Here is a 21,606-nt window from a genome sequence, read left to right as displayed (position 1 = left end):
GTGATCAAATCTGCGCCAGGTAACTGGTTTGTGCAGCCCAGGGGAACGATGACAGAGGGGACGAATGGCCGGGTGGTTAAATAACCGCTCCTTGGCTGCAGGATCACCCCAAGCCTGCAGTGAACACGCACCGGAGCTCCACCGCCCGCGTGCGGCTGCAGGAGCAGAATGGAGCTGTGGAACGGGAGCGGTGAAGGGCAAAGCAGATCAGAACACACACGGGGGAAACAAACGCCGGGGAAGAATAAAACCGGTGACACACCTTTCTGTCCTACTGCGGTTAGAAACGCACGGGGATGGAGGGAACCGAGGATCCTTTGGGCACTGCACAACCCTTCCAGACAGGTTCATAAGAAAGGGTTCAAAAAAATAGAAGGTGGTAAACTTAGGAAAAACCCAATTTAGGGCTTTTGGGCCAGGTCAGCCATGAGACAGGAACCAGAGTGGTAACCACTCTTAGAGGTCACACTGGGAAAGGGAATGGCACGAGCAGCCCTGAGAGTAAAGTGGGGGGAAAACGTCCCTGCACACAGAGCCGAACAAACGTCTGCAGGTGCTGCTGCCCCTGCTGCAAGAAATAGAGTGGCAGCTTAACGGGTACAGTCTGAGGCAAGAGGCACGAGGTTTAGTTCACCCTCTCAAACACGGTGCCTATTCTCAGCTTTATAATCAAGTGTTTGCGCCAAAAAAACCTTCCCTAACCTTACCAGCATGGGAGGGATTATTAAATATGCTCAAATTAAACAATTTCACCACTAACTATAGAGCGATGGGCACGTAACCTTCGAGAAGGGTCCAGCAAAACCTTCTGTATCTCAGAGAGAAAAGCGATCACATCAAGAGGGGAGACGCTACAGCTTTAGAGAACTTGACAGCAAAACGATTTTTGATGATTAGGGGTGGGTGGAATGGAAGATGGACATGTTGAATTGAAACCCGTTGACGAAATTCACTTGCCAGAGAGCACGGAGAAGCTAGAAGCATAAACAGCTTAATCAGAAAAAGTTGTAGGGTTGAGTTTGTCCCCTGGGATCGCATCAGAGCCTGGAGAAACAGGGCAGTCTGCCCCAAAATCCCCTGCGGACTGCAGGACTCACCCGGTATAATCCTGCATCCCCAGGAAAGGCGAAGAGAGAAGAAAAGCGTTGGGCATGGATTAACTCAGCTTGAGGATGTTCTTGGTTATCAGCGGGCTCTGCTCATCCCTGCTGCAACACACAGCTGGGAACAAATCATCCAAAAATGGGAACAGCACAACGCTGCAGTTCTCAAACTCTGCTCGGGGTCTGTTGGCATCTCGGCAAGCAGAGCATCGCCGGAGGCGGCTCGGCTCCTTCGCAACTACCTCTTCTGATCAGCGCTATAAAGACCTTGTGCGCGTCCAAAACTCTGGAGGAAACGCAGCAGCCGCGATGGTGGATGCTCCTCAGGCGGCCATTCACCCGTGGACCGCGCGCAGAGCTCCAGTGAACCTGGGAACTGCTCCACCAGCTGAATGCACGGGCTGCCTCTGGCCCCGCATTCCCCCGCCAGCTTTTTGGGGAAGAACGAGTCTGTTGCCATCAGGATGTTCCCAGCCGCATGGCCGCAGCGCAAACTCCGCATGGCAGCAGCGCAAACTCCGCACGGCAGCAACGCAAACTCCGCACGGCAGCAACGCAAACTCCGCACGGCCGCAGCGCAAACCCCGCATGGCAGCAGCGCAAACCCCGCACGGCCGCAGCGCAAACTCCGCACGGCAGCAGCGCAAACTCCGCACGGCAGCAACGCAAACTCCGCACGGCAGCAACGCAAACTCCGCACGGCCGCAGCGCAAACCCCGCATGGCAGCAGCGCAAACCCCGCACGGCAGCAACGCAAACTCCGCACGGCAGCAACGCAAACTCCGCACGGCAGCAACGCAAACTCCGCACGGCAGCAGCGCAAACTCCGCATGGCAGCAACGCAAACTCCGCACGGCCGCAGCGCAAACCCCGCATGGCAGCAGCGCAAACCCCGCACGGCAGCAACGCAAACTCCGCACGGCCGCAGCGCAAACCCCGCATGGCAGCAGCGCAAACCCCGCACGGCAGCAACGCAAACTCCGCACGGCCGCAGCGCAAACTCCGCATGGCAGCAGCGCAAACTCCGCACGGCAGCAACGCAAACTCCGCACGGCAGCAGCGCAAACTCCGCATGGCAGCAGCGCAAACTCCACGTGGCAGCAGTGCAAACCCCGCACGGCAGCAACGCAAACTCCGCACGGCAGCAACGCAAACCCTGCATGGCAGCAACGCAAACTCCGCACGGCAGCAACGCAAATTCCGCATGGCAGCAACGCAAACTCCGCACGGCAGCAACGCAAACTCTGCATGGCAGCAACGCAAATTCCGCACGGCTGCAGCGCAAACCCCGTGTGGCAGCAATGCAAACCCCGCGTGGCAGCAACGCAAACTCCGCATGGCAGCAACGCAAACTCCGCATGGCAGCAGCGCAAACTCCACGTGGCTGCGCCCGGAGGAAAACTCACCATTTGCACAGCAGCAGCGGGAAACTCCAGAGACACGAGCGCTCCTGCTCAACACCGCTGACCTGCCGGGCGGTGGGAGCGATGCAAACACCCAATTTTGCTCCCCCCGAGCCCTCTGTTTTGCTCCTGCGCTGCGAAGCCGTGGGGATGTGCAGCTGCTGGCAAGTGATGTGCTTCATTAGCACACAGCAGCGGGGTAATTAACCTCTGGTAAAAATACCAGTTTGGCGTTGGCACGTTCAGCCTCTCCCCGCGGAAGGGGAGGGACGAAAGAGCCGCTGTGGCGTGGCAGATGTGAGACAGATGCTTAAAGGCGCTTCTGGAAGGTGCTGGATGTCCGTGTGGAGCGATGAGAGCACGGTGTGGGAGCCTGCACGGAGCAGGAGGAACTCGTCGTTACACTGACGCCAAATTGTCAGACCGCCTTGCGGTAGAAAGGAAAATCCAATTCACTTTCAGAGCAGCGGGAGCTTCTGGAGTTGGAAAAAAGAATACAAACAAAACCCAAAAAACCCCGGGGGTTTTGATGCAGTTAATGCAAACGCCGAGTGTCTCGCTGACGTGGGGGCTGCACCGCAGGCACGACACGGCTCCATCTCCCATGCAGAGCAGCGCTGGGGACTTGCCACCCTCAGCACGTTGAGATGACCCGCGACAAGATTCCGAAACACTTCTCCTGGCCACAATCGCCCTGTCCATCGGAAATGCTGCTCAAACGCCAGGTCGTTATTTTGTTTTTCAGGTCCTGATAATGACGTGATGCTCTGAGTGGTTTAAGGCAGAAGGAGCTCTTCCTCTGCTGAGTGTTTCACGGCTGGAAGGATCATGGAAAACCGAAATTCAGATGCCGGCCAGCCTTGCTTTAAGATCCACATTTTTGAGAGGCGAGTCACGGCCATGCAGAACTAGTGCTGCAGAAAATCAGAAAGCCCAGAAATGTGATGCAAGGGGGGAAAGATGGGGCACGAGCACGAACATCCATGTCAGGAGAGGAAATGGGAGAAGCAGAATACGCAGGGAGAATGCCAATTTAGACACAAAAATGTAGTTAAAGCTAGCAAAGTTCACGTAAACATTTTGGTGACTATGGACACTGCTGCATGACGAGAACACTTTTCTGTGACAGTCCTTGGAGATGCGGAAAGGGAAAGCCCAGATTTCCAAACAAACCGGCTCAAGGAGCTTATATTGTCACTCGATGAATTCTTGATGTTTGCGTTCGAACGAGTATCTTGTTCGTGCTTCTTTTGTGACTATAGGGAGGGTGCCGTGATATTTAGTATTTAGAAGAATATTTAATCTTTAGGAGGACGTGTGTTGACAGGCTATTTTTTCTAGGTCCTATTGAGGAAGAAGCGGAGGCATGAATGAGACAGGATTCTGCAGCCCCACCACGTACAGCAAAGATTTCTATTGCCAAGCTCTGTGGAAAACGTGTGCTCTGGTATATTAATAGTCCAGATTCTCTAAAACTCCTAAACAAGAGCAAGAATGGCTGTTTAGATTCTATAGAGCCTACTGAGAAAAGCAGAGAGAAACAGAAATCAGCAGCTGGAAGAAACTCAGCCTCAAGGAAGAACAGGTGGTGATTTCTACAATTAGCCTGTTTAATTGGTATTCCAGTCAATCTGGAAGGACGTATCAAGTGGATCCCAATGAGGATCCTGCCCTCTTCCGTATTTGAATCAAAGATGTGATGACGGACCAGAATGATGTACCTTGCAGACAGCACAGGGTTAGAACTGAGAATGGTCTTGGCGAACTCAAGGAGGAATGTGAGAAGAGACGAGGTGCAGCTCGGTCAGGATAACGCAAGACTGCGTGTCAAAAACCAGCACACTGGAGCTACAAACCCTGCTGTTGCTCGCAATCCTTCCCCTCCAAGCTGGTAAGACCGCAGCCAAAGCACGTCTCCCGATTCTGGATTCTTTAATTCTGGGTTCAAGAAGAAGACGGACTGATCAGAAAGCAACAAGAACACGACGAGGGCTAAAAATTACCCTGGTGGAAGGCTTTGTATTTGCTTAGAAAAGGATGCAGAAGAGACCTGACAACAGCCTTTAATTATGTAAAAGGGCTGCAGCAAGGACGGGGACAAACTGTTTCAGTAACTCCCCTGGAGAGCATGGCCTCTCGCCTACAAGGCAAAATGCGACAGAACCAGATGGAAGCTGGGGAAACAAACAGGGGTGTGCAGCCGGGAAAGGGCCCAAGGGCGAGCGCGGTGGGGAGGGAGGAATATCCAGCACTGGAGGCTTTTCCAGGTTGTTCAGCTTGGGAGGAATACAGAAGCCTTTTCGTTGTGTGGACCTTGAAACGTACCCTTGGAGGAAAGGCGGGGGCGCAGGAGTCCTGGTAAGGCTTGCAAGACTCCCTTCAGGACCAAACCCCAAATTTATCAAGCAACCCAGCATTTTTTCAAGAAGTCGAGACACCGGTACAGCCTTACACAAAACAGCAGAGAAAAAACAGCTGGAAAACTGAGCAACCAAAGGTGAGCAAGAGCCAGAAGTAATGTTTATATGCACAACCTTAATTCTGACTGTAGAGAGAGCTTAATTACGCAATCTCTTCCAACTTTCCTTCCTCCTCTAGCGTATGTTTCTTTTTCATTCGTCACTCTCTATGTAATCCAAGCCTATGCACACCTTCCAAACACCACATACTATCTACTCAGTATGTTCCACACCAAATTTCTTCTTATTTTGCTTTCAGGGACCATCAGGATCAATCAGCATCACAACATCACAAAAGCTCTAATGCCAAACGAACTCATCACAGCCCCTCGATGTCGGGAGGCAGCGTTCGCCCCGTTTTATCAGCGGGGAACAGCGGCACGGGCAGAATAAAGCCACAGGTACCCAGCCCCCGGTATCAGGAGACCCAGCTGGAGATGCTGACAGATTTTCCCGAGTTTTTGCAGTTATTACAGCACTTCCCTCACTCCAGCGCAGCTTTCAGCACCCGTTAACATCCCCGCTGCTGTACATCAGGCCTGAGCACCACAGCGCGGGCAAACGGAGGCGCGACAAGCAGTGACCATCTGCAAAGAGCCTTGTTGAAAATGACACGAATCCCTGGGCAAAGACGGGCGCGGAGTTTGGTCCTTGAAAGCCCCTTTCCCAGGCGGCCCATCCTCTGATCCCTCTGATCCCCTTCAGCCTCCGCCGACCCTTTTCTTCTGCAAACAGCAGCTGCCCTGTGGACGCGACGTGTTGCGGATCAAACCATCGCCGTGCTGGGAGATTCCCCGGAGCACGAATCCTCCGCCCCCTCCTGCCTTTTGGTTCCCGTGCCCGGCTGGGAATCACTTATCTCTGGTTTGAGCCCCGCTGCCCCTCCGCCTCCTGCCAACAGGCGCTTGGAACCAGACGGAATCCGTGTAAGAGCCCGAGGTTAAGCCCGGCCTTTCATCGCACGCGCCGGCTGCTGTTTGGAAATGCAGATTCCGTTGCAGGCGATGTGTAGCGTAAAGACCGAACGTGAGCGGTACAGCGCGCTGATATTGCTTCAGGAATCTGTCTCCCTGCTGCTATTGCACATCGGACACCTCTGATAGGGAAAACGGGAAAGACAACAGCTAAAATCGCAGCGCCTCGAAAACTAAGGACTTACTTGAAACAGGAAAAAAATACTATTTTTAATATAGATATGTATATGTATTTTTAAAATATTCCTCTCTCCCATCTCTCTACGTTAATTTGTGTGTCATAAATTCATAGGTGCTGTATCAGCACAGCACTTGGCGGGGCTGGGCAGACAGTTTTACCTTCAGCCGCCTCCTAGTATCCGACTCGATGGGCCGTCTTTTCCTCCAATTAATCTCCGCCTGGCGAATTACCAAGACGAAGAACCAGCTCCGCTCAAAGCGGCTCTGCCTACGGGCTGCACTGCCCCAACGTTGAAGAGGAATTCCCAACCAGCAGCTCCGCCAGGCGCCGTTATCCACCCCCGCCAAACACCGGCGTGCAGAATGGCTCTCAAACACCGAAGAGATGGAACACGCCTTTGTCGACTCGCGATTTCCGCGCGCGATTTGAGGCGGCCCATCGGACAGGAAGATGAATTAGCAAGGCGTTAATGAGGGTTTGATTGGGGCGGTGGGCAGGGATGAGGCGGCTCAGCCGGTACTTGTGGATACAGCACAGACACAAAACGCACCCAACCAGCAGAAAAAGCCAGGAGGTGAGTCCAGCTTATACCTTTCGAGACGTTAACGTACACGTACATTCCACACGGCGCCTCGGCGCGCGGAAGGAGCAATCTAATTACGTCCGTCACAGAAATGCCAAAACGATGGCCGGCTCCTAAAACCTCAATTCATGCTTTGACATTTCTGGAGAACCAATTTTTTACTCCATGTCATCTATCAGGAGTTCCTGATATTTTATTTTACCTCGATATTTTGTCATGAAATATCGTTGCCTTTAGGAGGTGCGGGCGGGGAACTGGACACGGGCACCACAAGATGTTGGGAAGAAGAATCGGTGTCAGCCATGAAAGCTTCTGCGGATTTTGGAGGAACAGAGAGGCGAATGACCCGGCTTCAGCTTTTCCAAAATCCCTGAGTCCCAAACCAGGCTGTCCCCTGGCAGGGGCTTTTCTCCCGGTGCTCACAACGGAATTTGGCCATTTTGGGGCAGCACTGGATCACCCCAAAACACCCGCAGCCCCGACGGGCGAAGCGATAGCGAACTGCAGGAGGGCAACCGAGACCACGCAGGTTTCACTGCGACCGAGAGCCAAGGCAGGAGGGAACGGTGAACTTTAGACATCACAACATCAGAAGTAATTAAAAAGAAAGGGCATTTTAATTTTGGAGGGAAACACCATAGAAAATTAAATGGGAGGTACGCTTTTCTTTAACAACTATTTTATAAATTGTATCTAAATATAATGTACGCACAGCAAAACGCAGGGATGCCGTGGGACTAAAACTGCTTAATAATTAATTTCTGACCAAGTGCAAAATCTGCCCAATAAAAATACACAATAATAAACTTTTTTTCTGCTCTAAAAATGACAACGCTTGACAAAAGGGCCGCGAGCCAAGCGAGCAGTAGGTGTCATAACCGCTGCCAACCCCCTTCCCCGCCAGTTCAGCTCACGTCAGTAAGATATAGGGAAAACAAGAATGATGCAATCATTATAATGACGTCTTTAGCAGGAAAGAAAAGCATGCTGACATTGATTTTTGTAATTGCGTGGGGTTATTTTTTGTATAAAGGATGGGTTTTTTAGTACTTGGGCTTTACGAACATGACAGTACAGGTCTGCGGAGCCAGGGGACGGGGAAACGGCACCGAAACGCGGCGCCCGCAGCTCCTGCTCACCTACAGCTCCTGCTCACGTACAGCTCCTGCTCACGTACAGCTCCTGCTCACCTACAGCTCCTGCTCACCTACAGCTCAGTGACGCCTCCGAGGAAGTTTTGCCTTCTTTTGCCTCAGTTTTCCCTCGCGACCTTGCTGAAAACCTACGGAACGACAGCGTTTAAAGGCAGAAATCCTAAAAATGCCGCGACAAACAGCACATAACCAGCCCTGGGTGGAATAAGGCTTTTAGCCAGACCGGTAGTAGGAGAAAACTGCCCCTTCTCTAGACCGCGTACTTGAGATAAATAAGATTATTTTGCTACGAGCTACTTCAGGCTACGATATACTCACATAAATACATTAATGCCTATATGTGAATATGAATTGGTATATATCGGATACAGATAAGAAACACTTACGACGACGAGTAAATTACCAACAGCCACTGCAGCTTCTCGCTGGGTAAAGTCCATCACCAAGATGGGACGCCCTCGCTGCACCGACCCTTCGTTAGCGCACCCCGGCCTCTGTATCTTAACGAGAAAGCCGGCTCGATGGGCTGGACTCAACACACCCCCCCGGCTGCAAGGCAGGGGATCCCCTACCCGGATCAGCTATTTAGGGACCGCCCCAGCACATGGGAGCTGCCCAACTCGGCCGTGTCGAGGTTCTATGTGGAAACCTCGGGCTGAAGCCTCGACGGCGCTGCTGGGGCCTCGATTTGCAGACGGGTCGAGGATCCGCAGCGATGGCGGAGCTGGGGGCGCTCAGCAGCTCTGCAAATCCAAACTGGAAATAATGAAAACAACCCAACAATCCCACTCTTGGTGGTTTGAGAGGATCCTTAAAATAGGAGACGGCTTCTTTCAGCGTGAGCGAAGCATCCCCCTACCAGAGCGGGAGCAGACATGTGCTCCTAGTCTATTATTTACACAATATAAAGTGCATTATGATTTAATTATTGAACTGACAGACTTTCTGCCGGGACCATACAATTTTTGAAATAGAGGTGAGGGCTTTTCACAGGGAATTCTCTCATGAGAAAAACAAAAAAAGAGGTTCAGACTGGTGCTGTCCACCCTGTCCTCCTAAGGATTGTTTTTGGCCGTTCTTTCTAGTGCAAATAAGCTTGTGTTTGCTCAAGTTTAAGGGACACGGCAGTTCCAGGGCACCAGGAACGAATGTTTAAAACGCACGTGGGATTCAGCGCTCCCAGGGCACCTCGCCGGGCCCTTCGCGCAGGAGCGGCCGAGGAGGCGCTGCCAAACACACACAACGGCGGAACCCGTTTCCAAATCTCAGCGTCACCGCCTTGCGTTGCTACATTCCGAGCCTGTATCACCCTCCAACGACAAGGTCTGCAAACACCGGCGCTGCCCAGGAGCCCGTCGCCGGCAGTTCACCCGTCGGCCGCCGCCGTGAAGGTGCCGGTGCGGGTGTGGATCCGCAGGTGCGTCCCGTGCCGGGGAATAACCGCGCCTGCGGCTCCGGTGGGATGCCCGCGTGCCAGCAGCCATTCCTGGGGAGCACTTACAATAAACTAACGCCATCGGAAGGCCAATTAATTAACACAGGATAAAAGATTATTAAAAAACCAACGTTTTAAACGCACGCTGCTGGCAGCCCCAGATGGAGGCAGGCTGTGCTGCACCGCCCTTCAGCCAAAACGCCCAGCGGGCAGCGAGGAGAAAAGCCATTGCACTTCTTTTTTTCTTTTCTTTTCTTTCAAAACGGTGAAGAAAATATCCCTTTCCAATCTCTCTGCCCGTCGCAAGTATTTTCCTCACCAAGACCAGGGGACGCGGGGAAGGCGTGATCACGGACAGCACACGCGGTTATCTCGGGTGAATGCCAGCACAGGAGCTTCCCCGAGCCCTCGAGGCAAAGGCGGCTGGGCCAGGGAGGACGGGGAGGAAACACGAAGGGGAAGGCGAGCGTGAAAAGTTTGTACATTCATAGCTCCGGTTGTTGGACACAAGTGAATTTTCACTCCAGGCACTGTGACGGGCAGCAGCAGTCAGCGATGCGCTCGCGCGCGCATCAAGGACTCATTCCCTAAATTCCGGTTTCACACCAATAATAGGATGTAGAGTTATTATTATTTTTTAAATTTAATTGACCTGTTAAAAGCACTGGGACCAAAGCCCTAAGGGCGAGGATGAACGGGGAGCCCCCTGAACCTCCAGCTGGTCCATCAGGGTCCCTGGGCTGTTCTACCCGAGAGCTGCGAAAGGACCCGAAGGAGCGATCTGCCCAGAAACGGACGGGACTTTGTGACCCGAGGCGGGCAGCTCGGTGGCTCTGACTGCTACGTGTGGGTTTGCCTAAAGGGGGAATCACCTAAAACAGTGAAATTAACTTTCTTACTTCCTGTCACAATCGTAACATTTTCCTAAAGGTTCTTTGGTGACTTTGGTGCAAGCTTCTATTTTTTTTTTTTTTTTTTTTTTTTTTAAAGTTAAAACAGATCAAGTATTTTTAGTACCCAAAGTACAGTCCAGATTACCCTCTTGGGTCCCACCCCTGCCTCCCCAACTCTTCTCGTTACGGTTCATGACTTTAACAGGTAACACGGTTCAGATTAAGCGCGGCCGTGCAGCGTGCAGGTGGGTCCAGACTAAGAGCGATCAACAGTCTGGTTGGAGAGAAATTTCTCAACAGATTTAACAAAAGAACTGGGTAATCGGTGGCTGGGAAAACAGCCGGTCCACGTGCACGCTACGCCACTCCAAAAAAACCAATACAATTGATCATAAATATCTGATTGGATCCTGTAATGCGTACTGCAGAAAAATCCTTTCAAAGGTGGGTACCAGGTTATCGGGAGAACCTGGCGCTGAATAAAAATCCCGCTCGTTTCAGAGGGAAAGGAACTGGTCGCCCAAAGGCTGGAAAAGCCCCATCACGTTATAATATCCAGTTCTTAAGAAATGACAAAGAATTTTCCACGTCTCTCCTCAATCTCCTAAACAGGTAATCGTAAACATTCTCCCTCCAGGCAGAGAATTTATATCGCCAGGTGTAGCATTTACGTGATGAGGCATTCAGCGGGATGGCACCGAAACCTCGGGGGGGGACCGGGAACGGAACCGCGTGCTGCCGGCCCCGCTGTGAGCGTTGTGAGGGTGGGCACCGGCGTCACCTCCGAAAAACAACACCTGTCAAATCAACACGACGGGAAACCCGGGGCGGCGGTAACCGCGGCTTCCGAACCGCGCTGCGGGGAAGTACGAGAGAGATGCCCTTTTAGACAAATTCAGCGATGCACCAAACCCCCCAAAGAGCTTTTCTTCTTCACGGCGGGAGGAGGAACACGCCCGGCGTTTTCCTCGCACGAGAGAACATCGTGACCGCGTTTGCCTCACGACTGGCGGAGGAGCCGGGAGCCCCGGTCGCGGCCGTCCCTCCGAGCACCCGCTCACAGCTGGAACCCACAACACCCCCAGTACAAAAATACCTTCTGAACTTCAGACCAGTGCGTTAAAAACAAAAAAACCTCATGGGCCTCGCGTGGGCAGAACACTTGGATGAGGAGCGGGTTATTATCCATCACCATTCATTTCAAAGGCTTAGCACTCAAGCAGAACTTTGCCCTCCTGGGATACTCAGGTCAGCCCAAAAGTACTAAATAAATAACAAATTTTCCGCTCTTTACCAGCACGTTTGGAAGGTCTGACCAGTCATCGAGGTTTTACCCACGCAGAATCATCGTCTCGGACTCAGCAACCAGCAGACGCCAGTTTTAAAACCTCTCCCTCTCCTCAGACACACACGAGCGATTCGCACAGAGATGATTTTTGTTGTAAATGCCCCTGGCTATACCTCTCAGCCTTTTCACCGAGCACAGGCAGAATTCAGTCCCAAAAACCCGTCATAAGCAGAAATCGATACACGTCAGCACAAGGTTTGGTTTGGGTCTCTTTTCGTATCACGTTGAAGTGCAACACAAGCCTTATCTGGACTATTTAAAGGTCAGAGTGCCGGATTTTTTTTGTGCTGATACGTGTACTTCCAGAGTCTTCAACACTCGAAGCGGCTGACTCATACAGACTCGGGAGGTTGGTACTTTCATAAGACATACAGAGATGTTTTGGGCGTAATTTAACGTGATAACCAGATAACATTACGTACTGGAGTTAGCGAGAACTACCGGAAAAAGGACTTTACAAAAAAAATTTTAAAAAAGGGGTGGGTTTAAATTACTACAAGTCAGTCCCTCTCACCGATTTCTGCTTGTTTTGTTATCTTTTACCAGACGGCCAGTCCAATGCGCTCTATTCGAGACCCTCTTGCTCTTCACCACTGTCCCCTCTGGCATCCATTCTTTTTTCTTTATGGCTGTTGTAAATCCTCCTCATCTCTTCTTCATACTTGATAAAATTTTCCCCAAACCGTGTCCACGCTTTGTAGGGCACTGTGATGGTGTTACGGTAGGGCGGCCTCACCTCACTTACCTTCAGGAAGATGCCGTACCTGTTGGATCCCACGTCGAAGTAGAAGCGCTTGTTGTCCACCCGGAATGAGGTGCCCTCGGGGAGCTCCGGGGGGTCGTCGCCTCCCCCCCTGCGATCCTCTATGTCCCCCTCGCCGTACTCTTCAATCAGCTGGACCAAAGCATCCCTGAACTCGATCATCCCTTGCGCCGGGAGGACGATCGTCTGCTCCTGTCCCAAGCCGTGGCCGAAATAACCCATCACGCCAGGTCCCCGGCTCACGGTTTGCCTAATCCGCAAGAAGCGGCCGCGCTGGTTCTCCTTCAGGTCCAGGTAATACTTGCGGTTGTCCCTCTCAATGTACTCGGTTTTGAGGACGCTGTGGGGGTGCTCTTCGGAGCCCACGGACGCCGGAGGTGAAGGCGGCGGGTGCTGCCTCCTCCGGGGATGCTGCTCTTTGTCATCGCTGTGCTCGTGCCGGTGGCCGGGACCCCCTTTCAGCCCCAGGTGGGCGTAGTGCTCGATGAAGTCCCCCAAGCAGTCCTTCAGCTCCGCGGCTACTGACAAGGAGAGGGTCAGTTTGCTCTTCCTGATGTTGTCCTGCCTGCCCCTTCCTATCCAGACCTCGGCAATTTTCAGGAAGCGGCCTCGGGAGCTCTGTTTCACGTCCAGATAAAACCGTTTCTTCTGGATGTCCACCCTCTTGGAGGCCAGCTCCTGGATCTCCATGCAGCCCCCCTGCGAGGAGGCCGGGTACTGGTACTGCTGGGACTGGGAATAAATGCTCCTGTGCAAGCCAGAGCCTCCCAGGTTTCTTCCTCCTCCTCCTCCTCTCCCTCTTTCCATCTTTACCGATCAGCTGGAAACGACACAGAACAAGAGACACAGACAACACCATCAGCACCAGGGGCCCACTCGGCTTCTCGCCGTGCAGCTCCGTTCGCCGCTCGCTCTCCCGGTGAAAGCCGCCGACGTTCCCTCCCAGCTGCCACGGCGGCCCAACCGTCCCCAGCGCTCTTCCCCGCCCCCGGCTCCAGCTCCTGGCTGACATCCCGCAGGCGTGGGGACCCTCCTGCCAGCGCTGTCTCCTCCTGCAGCCCTCCAGATCCCCCACAGCCCAAGTGTGGCAGCCTGCCCCCCCTAGCCCCGGCCCTCTGGCTGCCTCAGCATCCGCTTCCCTGCAGTGAGACGGACCCCAAGGGACACCCCAAACCAGACCCCCTGCTGCAGGTCCCCCTCACAGCTCTGTGTGCCCGCCCCCCCACCTTCCCAGGGCACTGGGGGGCACTGGGGCCCTCCCCAGCACTGCCCATCCCGCCCCACTGCCACCCAGAGCTGCAACCTCTGCCCCCAGAGACCCCCCAGTACCAGCCCCTGCCCACCAGTGCCCCAGTACTGCCTCCCCCGTGTCCCCCATCACTACATTTCCCGCCAAGTGCCCCCAAAGCTTCACCTCCTTCCTCCCCAGTGTCCCCAGCATTGCCCCACTAGCTCCCCAGTTCCCCAATACTGACTTCTAGTGTCCCCAGTACTGTCCCCTATGCCCCGATTGCCCCAGTACTGCCCCCCAGTGCCCCCATCACTGCATCTCTGGTCCCAGCGCTCCCAGTACTGCCCCCATTGCCCCGGTACTGCCCCCCAGTGCCTCCATCACTGCATCCCTGGTCCAGGTGCTCCCAGTACTGCCCCCATTGCCCCGGTACTGCCCCCCCAGTGCTCCCATCACTGCATCCCTGGTCCCGGTGCTCCCAGCACTGCCCCCATTGCCCCGGTACTGCCCCCCCAGTGCTCCCATCACTGCATCCCTGGTCCCGGTGCTCCCAGCACTGCCCCCATTGCCCCGGTACTGCCCCCCAGTGCCCCCATCACTGCATCCCTGGTCCCGGTGCTCCCAGCACTGCCCCCATTGCCCCGGTACTGCCCCCCAGTGCCCCCATCACTGCATCCCTGGTCCCGGTGCTCCCAGCACTGCCCCCATTGCCCCGGTACTGCCCCCCAGTGCCCCCATCACTGCATCCCTGGTCCCGGTGCTCCCAGTACTGCCCCCAGTGCTCCCAGTATTGTTCCCTTGGCCTCCCAGTTCCCCAATACTGACTCCCAGTGCCCCCAGCTCTGCCCCCCAGTGCCCCCAGCTCTGCCCTCCGTGCCACCGCGGTGCCCCTCAGCCCCGCATCTCCCGCCCCATGGCCGCCCCCGGTCCCCACCACTCACCCCTCAGCGCCCATCGCCGCCGTTACCCTTCAGCCGCCGCCACCGCCCGCAGCCGGCGGCGCCGCCGCTCCCCCCCCGCCGCGCAGAGCCGCGGGCTGGCGCACCCCCGCTCCGCCCCGCCCCGCCCCGCCCCGCCAGCCCGGCCCGGCCCCGCCCGGCCTCGGACGGCGGCGGCGGCGGCGGCAGCGCGGTGGGTGCCGGAGGGTGCGAGGCCCGCCCGGCCCGGACTACACTACCCACAGTGCCCCGCGCCCGCCGCCGCGCCGCCCGCAGCGCGCATGCGCGTCACCTCGGGTAACCTCTCGCCGCCGCCGCTCGGGGAGACGGCGGGTGGAGGGGGCGGAGCCGGTTGACTTGGTGACGTAGTAACAACGCGACGCGCCTTGGCGTTAAATGCTTGCGCCGGCGCCGTGAAGGGCCTCGCAGGCCGGTGAGTGGCGGCGCTGATCGCGGTGCGGCGGGCTGGCGGGGCCCTGGGGCGTCCCCGGGCCGGTGTCTGTGCGTGGTGGGGCCCGGAGGAGGCCGGTAGGACGGCGTGGGTGGAACGCGTCGGCTCCGTACCCGCCGCCGCTGGTCCCGGCTGCTGCGGGCACCGTCGGGGCCGCCTCAGCACCGGCAGCCCGGAGGCGGCTGTGGAGAGGAGCCTGCGGCGAGGCCGCGGCCTCCTGCCCTGGGGCACCTGGAGCTGGGGTGCGCCGCCTTCCCCCAGCCCCGAGCGGGGAGCGTGAGGGGTTGGGGCGCTCGTTCGGTGCGTGGGCCCGAGGTACCGGGGAGGGACAGTGGTGGGGGACTGTTTGGTGCTTGCATGAAGGCCTTTGCTGCGGCTTCGCGCCTGCTGTCCTGGGGGAACGGGTGTGAATTTGGAGCAGGGCTCGTTGTCCTTGACTGGAATGCAGTGCTTAGAATCCCAGAACACTTTGTGTTGGAGGGACGTTCCCAGCTCCCCAGTGCCCCCCTGCCATGAGCAGGGACACCTGCGCCAGCTCAGGGTGCTCAGAGCCCCGTCCAGCCTGGCCTAACCCTCAGTGTTAAAATATTTCTTTCTCATGTCCAGCCTGAATCGCCCTTTAGTTTAAAAACTGAAACAGTGTGGTTTGCCTAGGATTTGTACTTTCTGGTGAGGAGTTACAGCTGGAGAGTATCTTCTTGCTAAGATAGGGGTGGTCTGATTTTGTTGGTAAAGTGGTGGACACGGTGGGGAAGAATGGGGGTGGGAAATGTCACCTTTTTGAGCCTCATCTCCAGGAAGGTTTCTAAATCCCATTGGAAGCAGCCCTGGGAGCAGCTGGGACAGCTCTGAGCCTGTCAGCGTTTGCTCACAACTAGGAAACCCTGCTCCCCTTCTCTGAAAGGAAACCCGGGTGCTCAGGGCTGAAAATCCACAGCTGTTTCAGAAAATGTGGCTTCCTAACTTTAACCCTCTATCCATGGAGAAGGCTAATTAATAATTAATCTCTGCCATCATTCAGTGTGCACCAGAGAGAGTAGGCAGCGTGTGTCTCGTTTGGCTGTAGTTCTCCCTAGGATTTCCGTGTGGTTTTGTTTGTTTTTTTAATCTTTATTGCATGCTCACTGCTCTGTTCTGTGCAGGGAGCACAGGCTTTGAGACACGGTTGGTGTGAGTGTGGTAATTCTTTATTTGACTTTTATTGACTTGTTTCCTTTGTCAGCAAGTGCAGCTGACTGTGCTTTGAAGGCAGATAGCAGGTTCCCGTGCCCTGCTCTAAAACAGGGGATAAATGTGCTGAACTCACAGGGCTGTGTTGAGCAGAGGCAGCAGCAGGTGTGTTCTTCTGTTTCCAGGTACTGGTCTCTGTAAAACTAAACTGAGCTTTCTTTCCATAGGGACTATAAGAGATTTTTTTAAAGTTTTTTCATCCTGACATGAAGAAGAATGTAACACATAGATCTATTTTCAGGTTTCTTGCAGGCAGCTCTGTAAATGTCCATTCTCGAGCACAAAGTGTTTTAATTTTGGGGTGATGTTCTAGCGTAACCTCATTCTGGCCTGATGATTTTAACACCTTGTCTTGTTACTACTTGCTGACTAATCTAATATTTTTGTTCTGTTGTCTGCAAAAGTAACAGAAATGCAGAAAAAATGAATAAAGCGGATTTGCTGACTACTGGTCCACAGAATAAATACCCAGAGTGGATGCTTATACAGAACCAGGATGGAGCTGTGAGTGCTCAAAAGGTACGCTCTGGGCGGAGGGGCTTGCTTTAAAGGCAACAACATGGGCCCACATGCTTTCAGTTAGAGCTGTGCCTCTGATATCCGTTATCAGACTGTTTGCAGCTCTTTGGTCCTGTGAACTGTCATTAAACTTAAGTACCATTGTGTTGTTTCTGTTTGCTTTAACTTCCTGAAGTGTTTTCCTTTTTAATCAAACTATCATATGACATTCAAAGGCTGCTGCTGTTACCTTTGCAGGAATTTTGTCCTGGCTATTTTGAACTTCAGTGACAAAAACACCCGAGTATTGGGAGCTCTTGGTGCATTGCTCGCCCGGTATGGTGGGCTGAACACTAGCAAGGACTGGGGAGTCAGAAGAGTTCATTGATCAGCAAGATGATGTTGGAATTTCTGGTGCTCAAGGAATGTTAATGTGTCCTTGAGTGTTTTTTTTTTCCTGCATATATGAGCTGATTCAGCATCAAATTTCCCACTAGAAGAGGCCTCCCCTGGAACATTTGAAACAGCTTTAACATTTGGGAAACTAATGTATGAGAGAAAAGCAGAAAACTCAGTGGAGCGGTTTTTCTTCTGTGAAGTGGGAATAAAGAATTAGTAGCATGGATATTAAAAAATGCTGATTCAAAGCAACCTGGCTTGTGTGTCCTGTGGCACCTTGCATCAAGCAGCCCTTTTGGGAAGGGCTTGGGTGAGAACTTCGCCCTTTGTGACCTGAAGGAGATGTTTCATTGTGCGAGTGTAAAATCAGCAGTGTCTTTGTTTGTTGGTGTGGAATCCCCCCCTTGGAGGCAATTTATTGTTTCTGAAAATGCATTAAAATCTGTTTTATGTGTTGTGGCCTTTGAGTGACAAGACTTTGTTCTTCAAGTGTTATTGTGTGATGCTTAACCACTTCTGTTATTATTGGCATGGTGGCTTACTTGCATATTTGTAACCAACCTGAAGGTTTTGGAGCCAGGTGAATGTCATCAGGAGTTTTGCAATTTGAGTAAGTTTATCAGTCAATAAATTTCAGTAAATACACTTCAGAAAGGGGGAAAATGCCAGCTGGAGGGTTCATTTTCACCCTCTGTGCTTAAGGCTTGGATTTGTTAACCAGTATTCATCTGCTGATGGAGGATATCCCTGCTTTTAAATATTGCATGTGGTTTTAAATCCCTGGAGTTCATGTAAATATTTGGAGTTCCTTGCACGGAACATGTGGCAGGGTTGAGTGGAATGGGCTGCCCGAAACACGGGGAGCTGAGCTGCTGCTCACAGCTCTGCAGGAGCAGAGCTGGCAGAGGATTAGAGCCTGACCAGGTTCGGATGACTCCAACAATGACTTTAAATTGTTGTCTGTTTTAAATACTTCTCCCCACGTTTCTAGGTGTGGAAGTGCTACAGCATTTGAAGCAGCTTTGAGGGCGTTTTGATGCTGTCAAAAACTCATTTTTTTTTTTATCCCCTCATCTTGACCTTGGGAAGAATCTGAATAAACTAAATTGAGGTGAAAATGCAACCTGCGTGCTTTCAGTCCCAGTGCCTGGAGTGAAGCCAAGAAACGGGCATGAACCCACATTTTTGTAGGGGTTGGGCTGTCACCCTGCGCGTTGCTGGTGCCGCCAGCCCTGCGTGTGATGCGTGGTGAGGTGTGCGTGACTCCGGGTGCCACCGTGCTGGGACGCAGCGTGTGCTGAGCGGGTGCCTCTCTGTGGCTGGTAAAAGAGCCTCTTCCTGATGTGTTTCTGTTTTTTGACAGAAGTGCGCTGCTCAGAGGAGCGTTTTGGAAGAGGGGCTGCCATTCCTTGAGTTCAGCGGCTCCATTGTTTATAGCTACGAAGCCAGTGACTGTTCCCTTCTCTCGGAAGATATCAGGTAATAGCTCTTACTCTGCGGGTTTGCTTTCTCCTTTTTTTCTTTTTGAGTGCTTTTTTCTTTCTGAGAAGGACTTGGCTCCTCTGTCTCCTTCTCCTGATTTGATGTGTATGGAGGTCAATGGTGCAACCAGAGCAAGCATCTGGTTGCCTTGGCTGTCTGATTACGTGCAGCAATTGTCTCGCTTATTGATTGCGAGCACAACCAACCTGTTTCCCATGATGGAGGATTACCCTGTGAGACATTTTCCTGGTCTGTCTGCAGCGTATGGTGGCTTCAAAATATGTATTTTTTTTCCATTATGTGGAGCAGTTTTGGTTTCCATTTGGTCTCTGGGTGGGAGATGCCGTTGCTAAATCTCGCAGTCCCTTGGGGCAGAAGCAGCAAAGGTTCTAGCACAGATTCTGTGCCTTTCATGCTGTGGACAAATCCATGGACTTCAAGTGACTTCACAGGGACACAGGAGCTGTAAGGAATCAAGCATATGTATTAACTCATGAACTATATGTTCAAAGTAAAAGTAGTGAATCCATGATGTGAATGGATTATTAATTTTTCCCCTATTTTTGCATAGCACAACTCATTAGTGACGGGGAAAAAATTATATCGACTTCCAGTGCAGTGGGATAAATACATAACAAGGGAAAGGAAATGATTGCATGGCCTTTTGTATGTGGCAGTGTCCGGGGGCTTGCCACGCTGCTGCTGGTGTGCAGCAGGGTCTGCTCAACGTCTGGCTGCTTGGGAGGGTTTCTTGCAGCTTTTGGGATCCCCTGGGATTTCACCACCTCACAGTCTTGATTTTCAAATGGTTTCTGTGTCCTGTAAATGTAAAAGGAAAATGTAGTGGCTGTGACGTTCTCAATCATCTTTGTATAAGCTGACTTAAGGCTGGTATTTTAAATAGTGGTGGAAGAATGGTTAAATATGAGCAATATTGTGTGGTTTGGTTTTGTTTTTTCTAGGCAGAGTTTATCAGATGGGGCCGCTGTTGGGTTTGATATTGAATGGCCGCCGTCATATACTAAAGGAAAAATGGCGAAAATAGCTGTAATCCAGATATGTGTGGCTGAGGACAAATGCTACTTGTTTCATGTCTCCTCCATGTCAGGTACTGTACTTCCTCCATTATTAGCCAGGCCCTCTGCTTATTGTGGTTTAGTTGGAATGGCAACAGTAGTCAATATTTTGCACTATGTTTGACAGTACAAATCCACCCCTCGTCTCTCGCATATAATAAATGGATTTATTGATTTATTGTGAGTGTTGCCCATGACTATCAAGAGGATGTTAGCCCAACTCTGAGGTTCTGAACAGGGTGAAAGAATTTTCCTTGAGGATTTTTTTTTCTCTGGGAAGGAATATTTTAGTTGGGTTTAAAAAAATTCAATTCCTTGCTTATGAGCTTTCATTTCTGGGCCAAAATAAACAAGGAACCTAAATTTAGCCGGCTGTTTCTTCATAATTTGGCTTCAATAACAAAACCCCTCAAAAATTATGGCAGTCGTGCTGTTTGTTCCTAGTACCTGCATTTTGTGAGGCTGGATACCTGGTGCGGTGCAGCTATGGAGAAAAGCGGGGGAAGATGTGCTTCACCAACCCAAATTCATTATGGATCCGAATAAAAGCTTCCAAATAGGGAAAATAAGAATGCGGGAAAGAGGCTGCAATTTTATAACCTTTGGTTTGAATGTTAGATTGAAACTACGCCGGTGAGATGTCTCTGATTTCCCTGGGGTGTGCATGCTGCCGTATAATAGCTGTAATTTTAATGTTGGTGTTCAATCCTTTGTCATTTGTAGCAAATGGGGTGGAAATTTAATTGCTGGAGTCTATTCAATCCAGGAGGCAGGAAGGTACAAGTGCACAAAAGGAGGTTTGCAGAGGGAAGCTGGGGGAAGAAGAGTCATAAAGAGCCAAAAGGCTTTTGGTTCTACAAGTGCAGATGTTTGTGGGTTGCCGCTGGCTGCAGTTGCACGTGGGCTGCTGCTCGCTGAGCGTGTTGCAGCAGAAGATGGTGTTTCTGCGTGGAATCTTGTCTGGAGTTGTTGTTCTTTGCCATGGGAGATGCCCCTTGGGCTGCTGAGGTGTGTCAGCCTTTTTGCAGGAGCCGCAGCCGATTTCTGCTCGTTATTCAGAGTAAGTTGGACTCGCAGAAGTGTCAGTGTTGGCTGAACTACCCAGCTGGATAAGACTCAGGACTTTTTTTTGTTGCAAAAAATATGTACTTTTGCAGGAGGAAGAGTGGAGAGAGTTGTTGGACCAAATAAAGGCATCATATGAAGGATATAAATTTAATACATATTGATAGTTTTCCAGTTCTTAGTCTTTTTTCTTTAGAGACTCTAAGGAAATACGTCCTTTTTTCAGATTGTAACCTTCATCTAGTATTAAACGAAGACCTTTTTAAGTGGTAATTTTTTAATGCTTTGAATCAGAGCTGCAGCTTCACAGCACGACTGGTTGTGGCTGGTATTGCACAAGTGTCTGTACAGTGTCAGCAGGAGCCGTAGAAGTGTGAGGTTGGTTGTGTAACATAACACCCGTGATGCCAAATGATTGTTGAAGGGTGTAAATACTTAGCACAGTAGAGAAAGAGTGAAATTTGCCATGAGAAGCAAGCCGGAGCCCGTGTACTGTGTTTGTGCACCACTGCGTGTCTGTAGGTGCTAGAATCACACTTGACACAAATTCCAGGTATCCAGCTGTGGGTTCCTGAAGGTAAGTATTTAAACAAGGTGCTCCGAATTTTAAATAGCGATGAACACAGAAGGGAGCAAAAGGCGCTTTTGTTCAAGTGCGAAGTGTCTGAGACTGTTCTCTCTTGTAGAAACCGGGTTGGGAAGTCGTGTGCCTTTATTCAGCCCTGCAAACTCAAAAATACCCTTTGATCCAGGATGGCTGTGTCGTCAGTTCAGGCTCAATCGAGATAGAATACTTGAGCGTCTGTGCGCATCCTTGAATTTGTTTTCCTACTGAACAGACAAGGTTATCTGGGCTTGGCGGAGGAGCTGGGTGGTGAATTCTGTATTCCAGTGCCGTTGTTGGACCAGCCCAGCGCTAGCACTGAGTGAGCCTCCACGG

General features: G+C 52.2%; 2 protein-coding genes across 7 annotated transcripts in view; one reads left to right on the top strand and one right to left on the bottom strand.

Annotated features, from left to right (window-relative positions):
• Window positions 1-11,743: 11,743 nt before the first annotated feature.
• PURG (purine rich element binding protein G) lies at window positions 11,744-14,536 on the bottom strand. The gene is made up of 2 exons (XM_080343495.1): window positions 14,469-14,536; window positions 11,744-13,116 (listed from the first exon to the last, which is right to left on the bottom strand). Exon 2 carries the CDS (start codon window positions 13,101-13,103, stop codon window positions 12,099-12,101), a length of 1,005 nt encoding a protein of 334 aa, XP_080199621.1. The 5' UTR covers window positions 13,104-13,116; window positions 14,469-14,536; the 3' UTR covers window positions 11,744-12,098.
• A 341-nt stretch (window positions 14,537-14,877) lies between these two features.
• The window catches only part of WRN (WRN RecQ like helicase), a 36,215-nt gene continuing 29,486 nt past the window's right edge, over window positions 14,878-21,606 (top strand). For 2 of the 6 annotated variants that reach the window (XM_080343476.1, XM_080343471.1), the window contains exons 1-4: window positions 14,901-15,216; window positions 16,551-16,665; window positions 18,407-18,522; window positions 19,488-19,633. In XM_080343476.1, the coding sequence (XP_080199602.1) occupies window positions 16,570-16,665; window positions 18,407-18,522; window positions 19,488-19,633 (358 nt within the window). In that variant the 5' untranslated portion in view covers window positions 14,901-15,216; window positions 16,551-16,569. The other 4 variants (XM_080343475.1, XM_080343473.1, XM_080343472.1 and 1 more) reach the window with 4 other exon arrangements.

The sequence above is a fragment of the Nesoenas mayeri genome (genome assembly GCF_963082525.1).
Source record: "Nesoenas mayeri genome assembly, chromosome: 4".
Taxonomy (NCBI): Eukaryota; Metazoa; Chordata; class Aves; order Columbiformes; family Columbidae; genus Nesoenas; species Nesoenas mayeri.
The sequence above is the reverse complement of the archived record's forward strand: the minus strand, read 5'-3'. Positions and strand labels throughout refer to the sequence as shown.

Excerpts from the sequence above, each read along its gene's own strand:
- PURG (XM_080343495.1), bottom strand. The coding sequence starts at position 13,103 with ATGGAAAGAGGGAGAGGAGGAGGAGGAGGAAGAAACCTGGGAGGCTCT.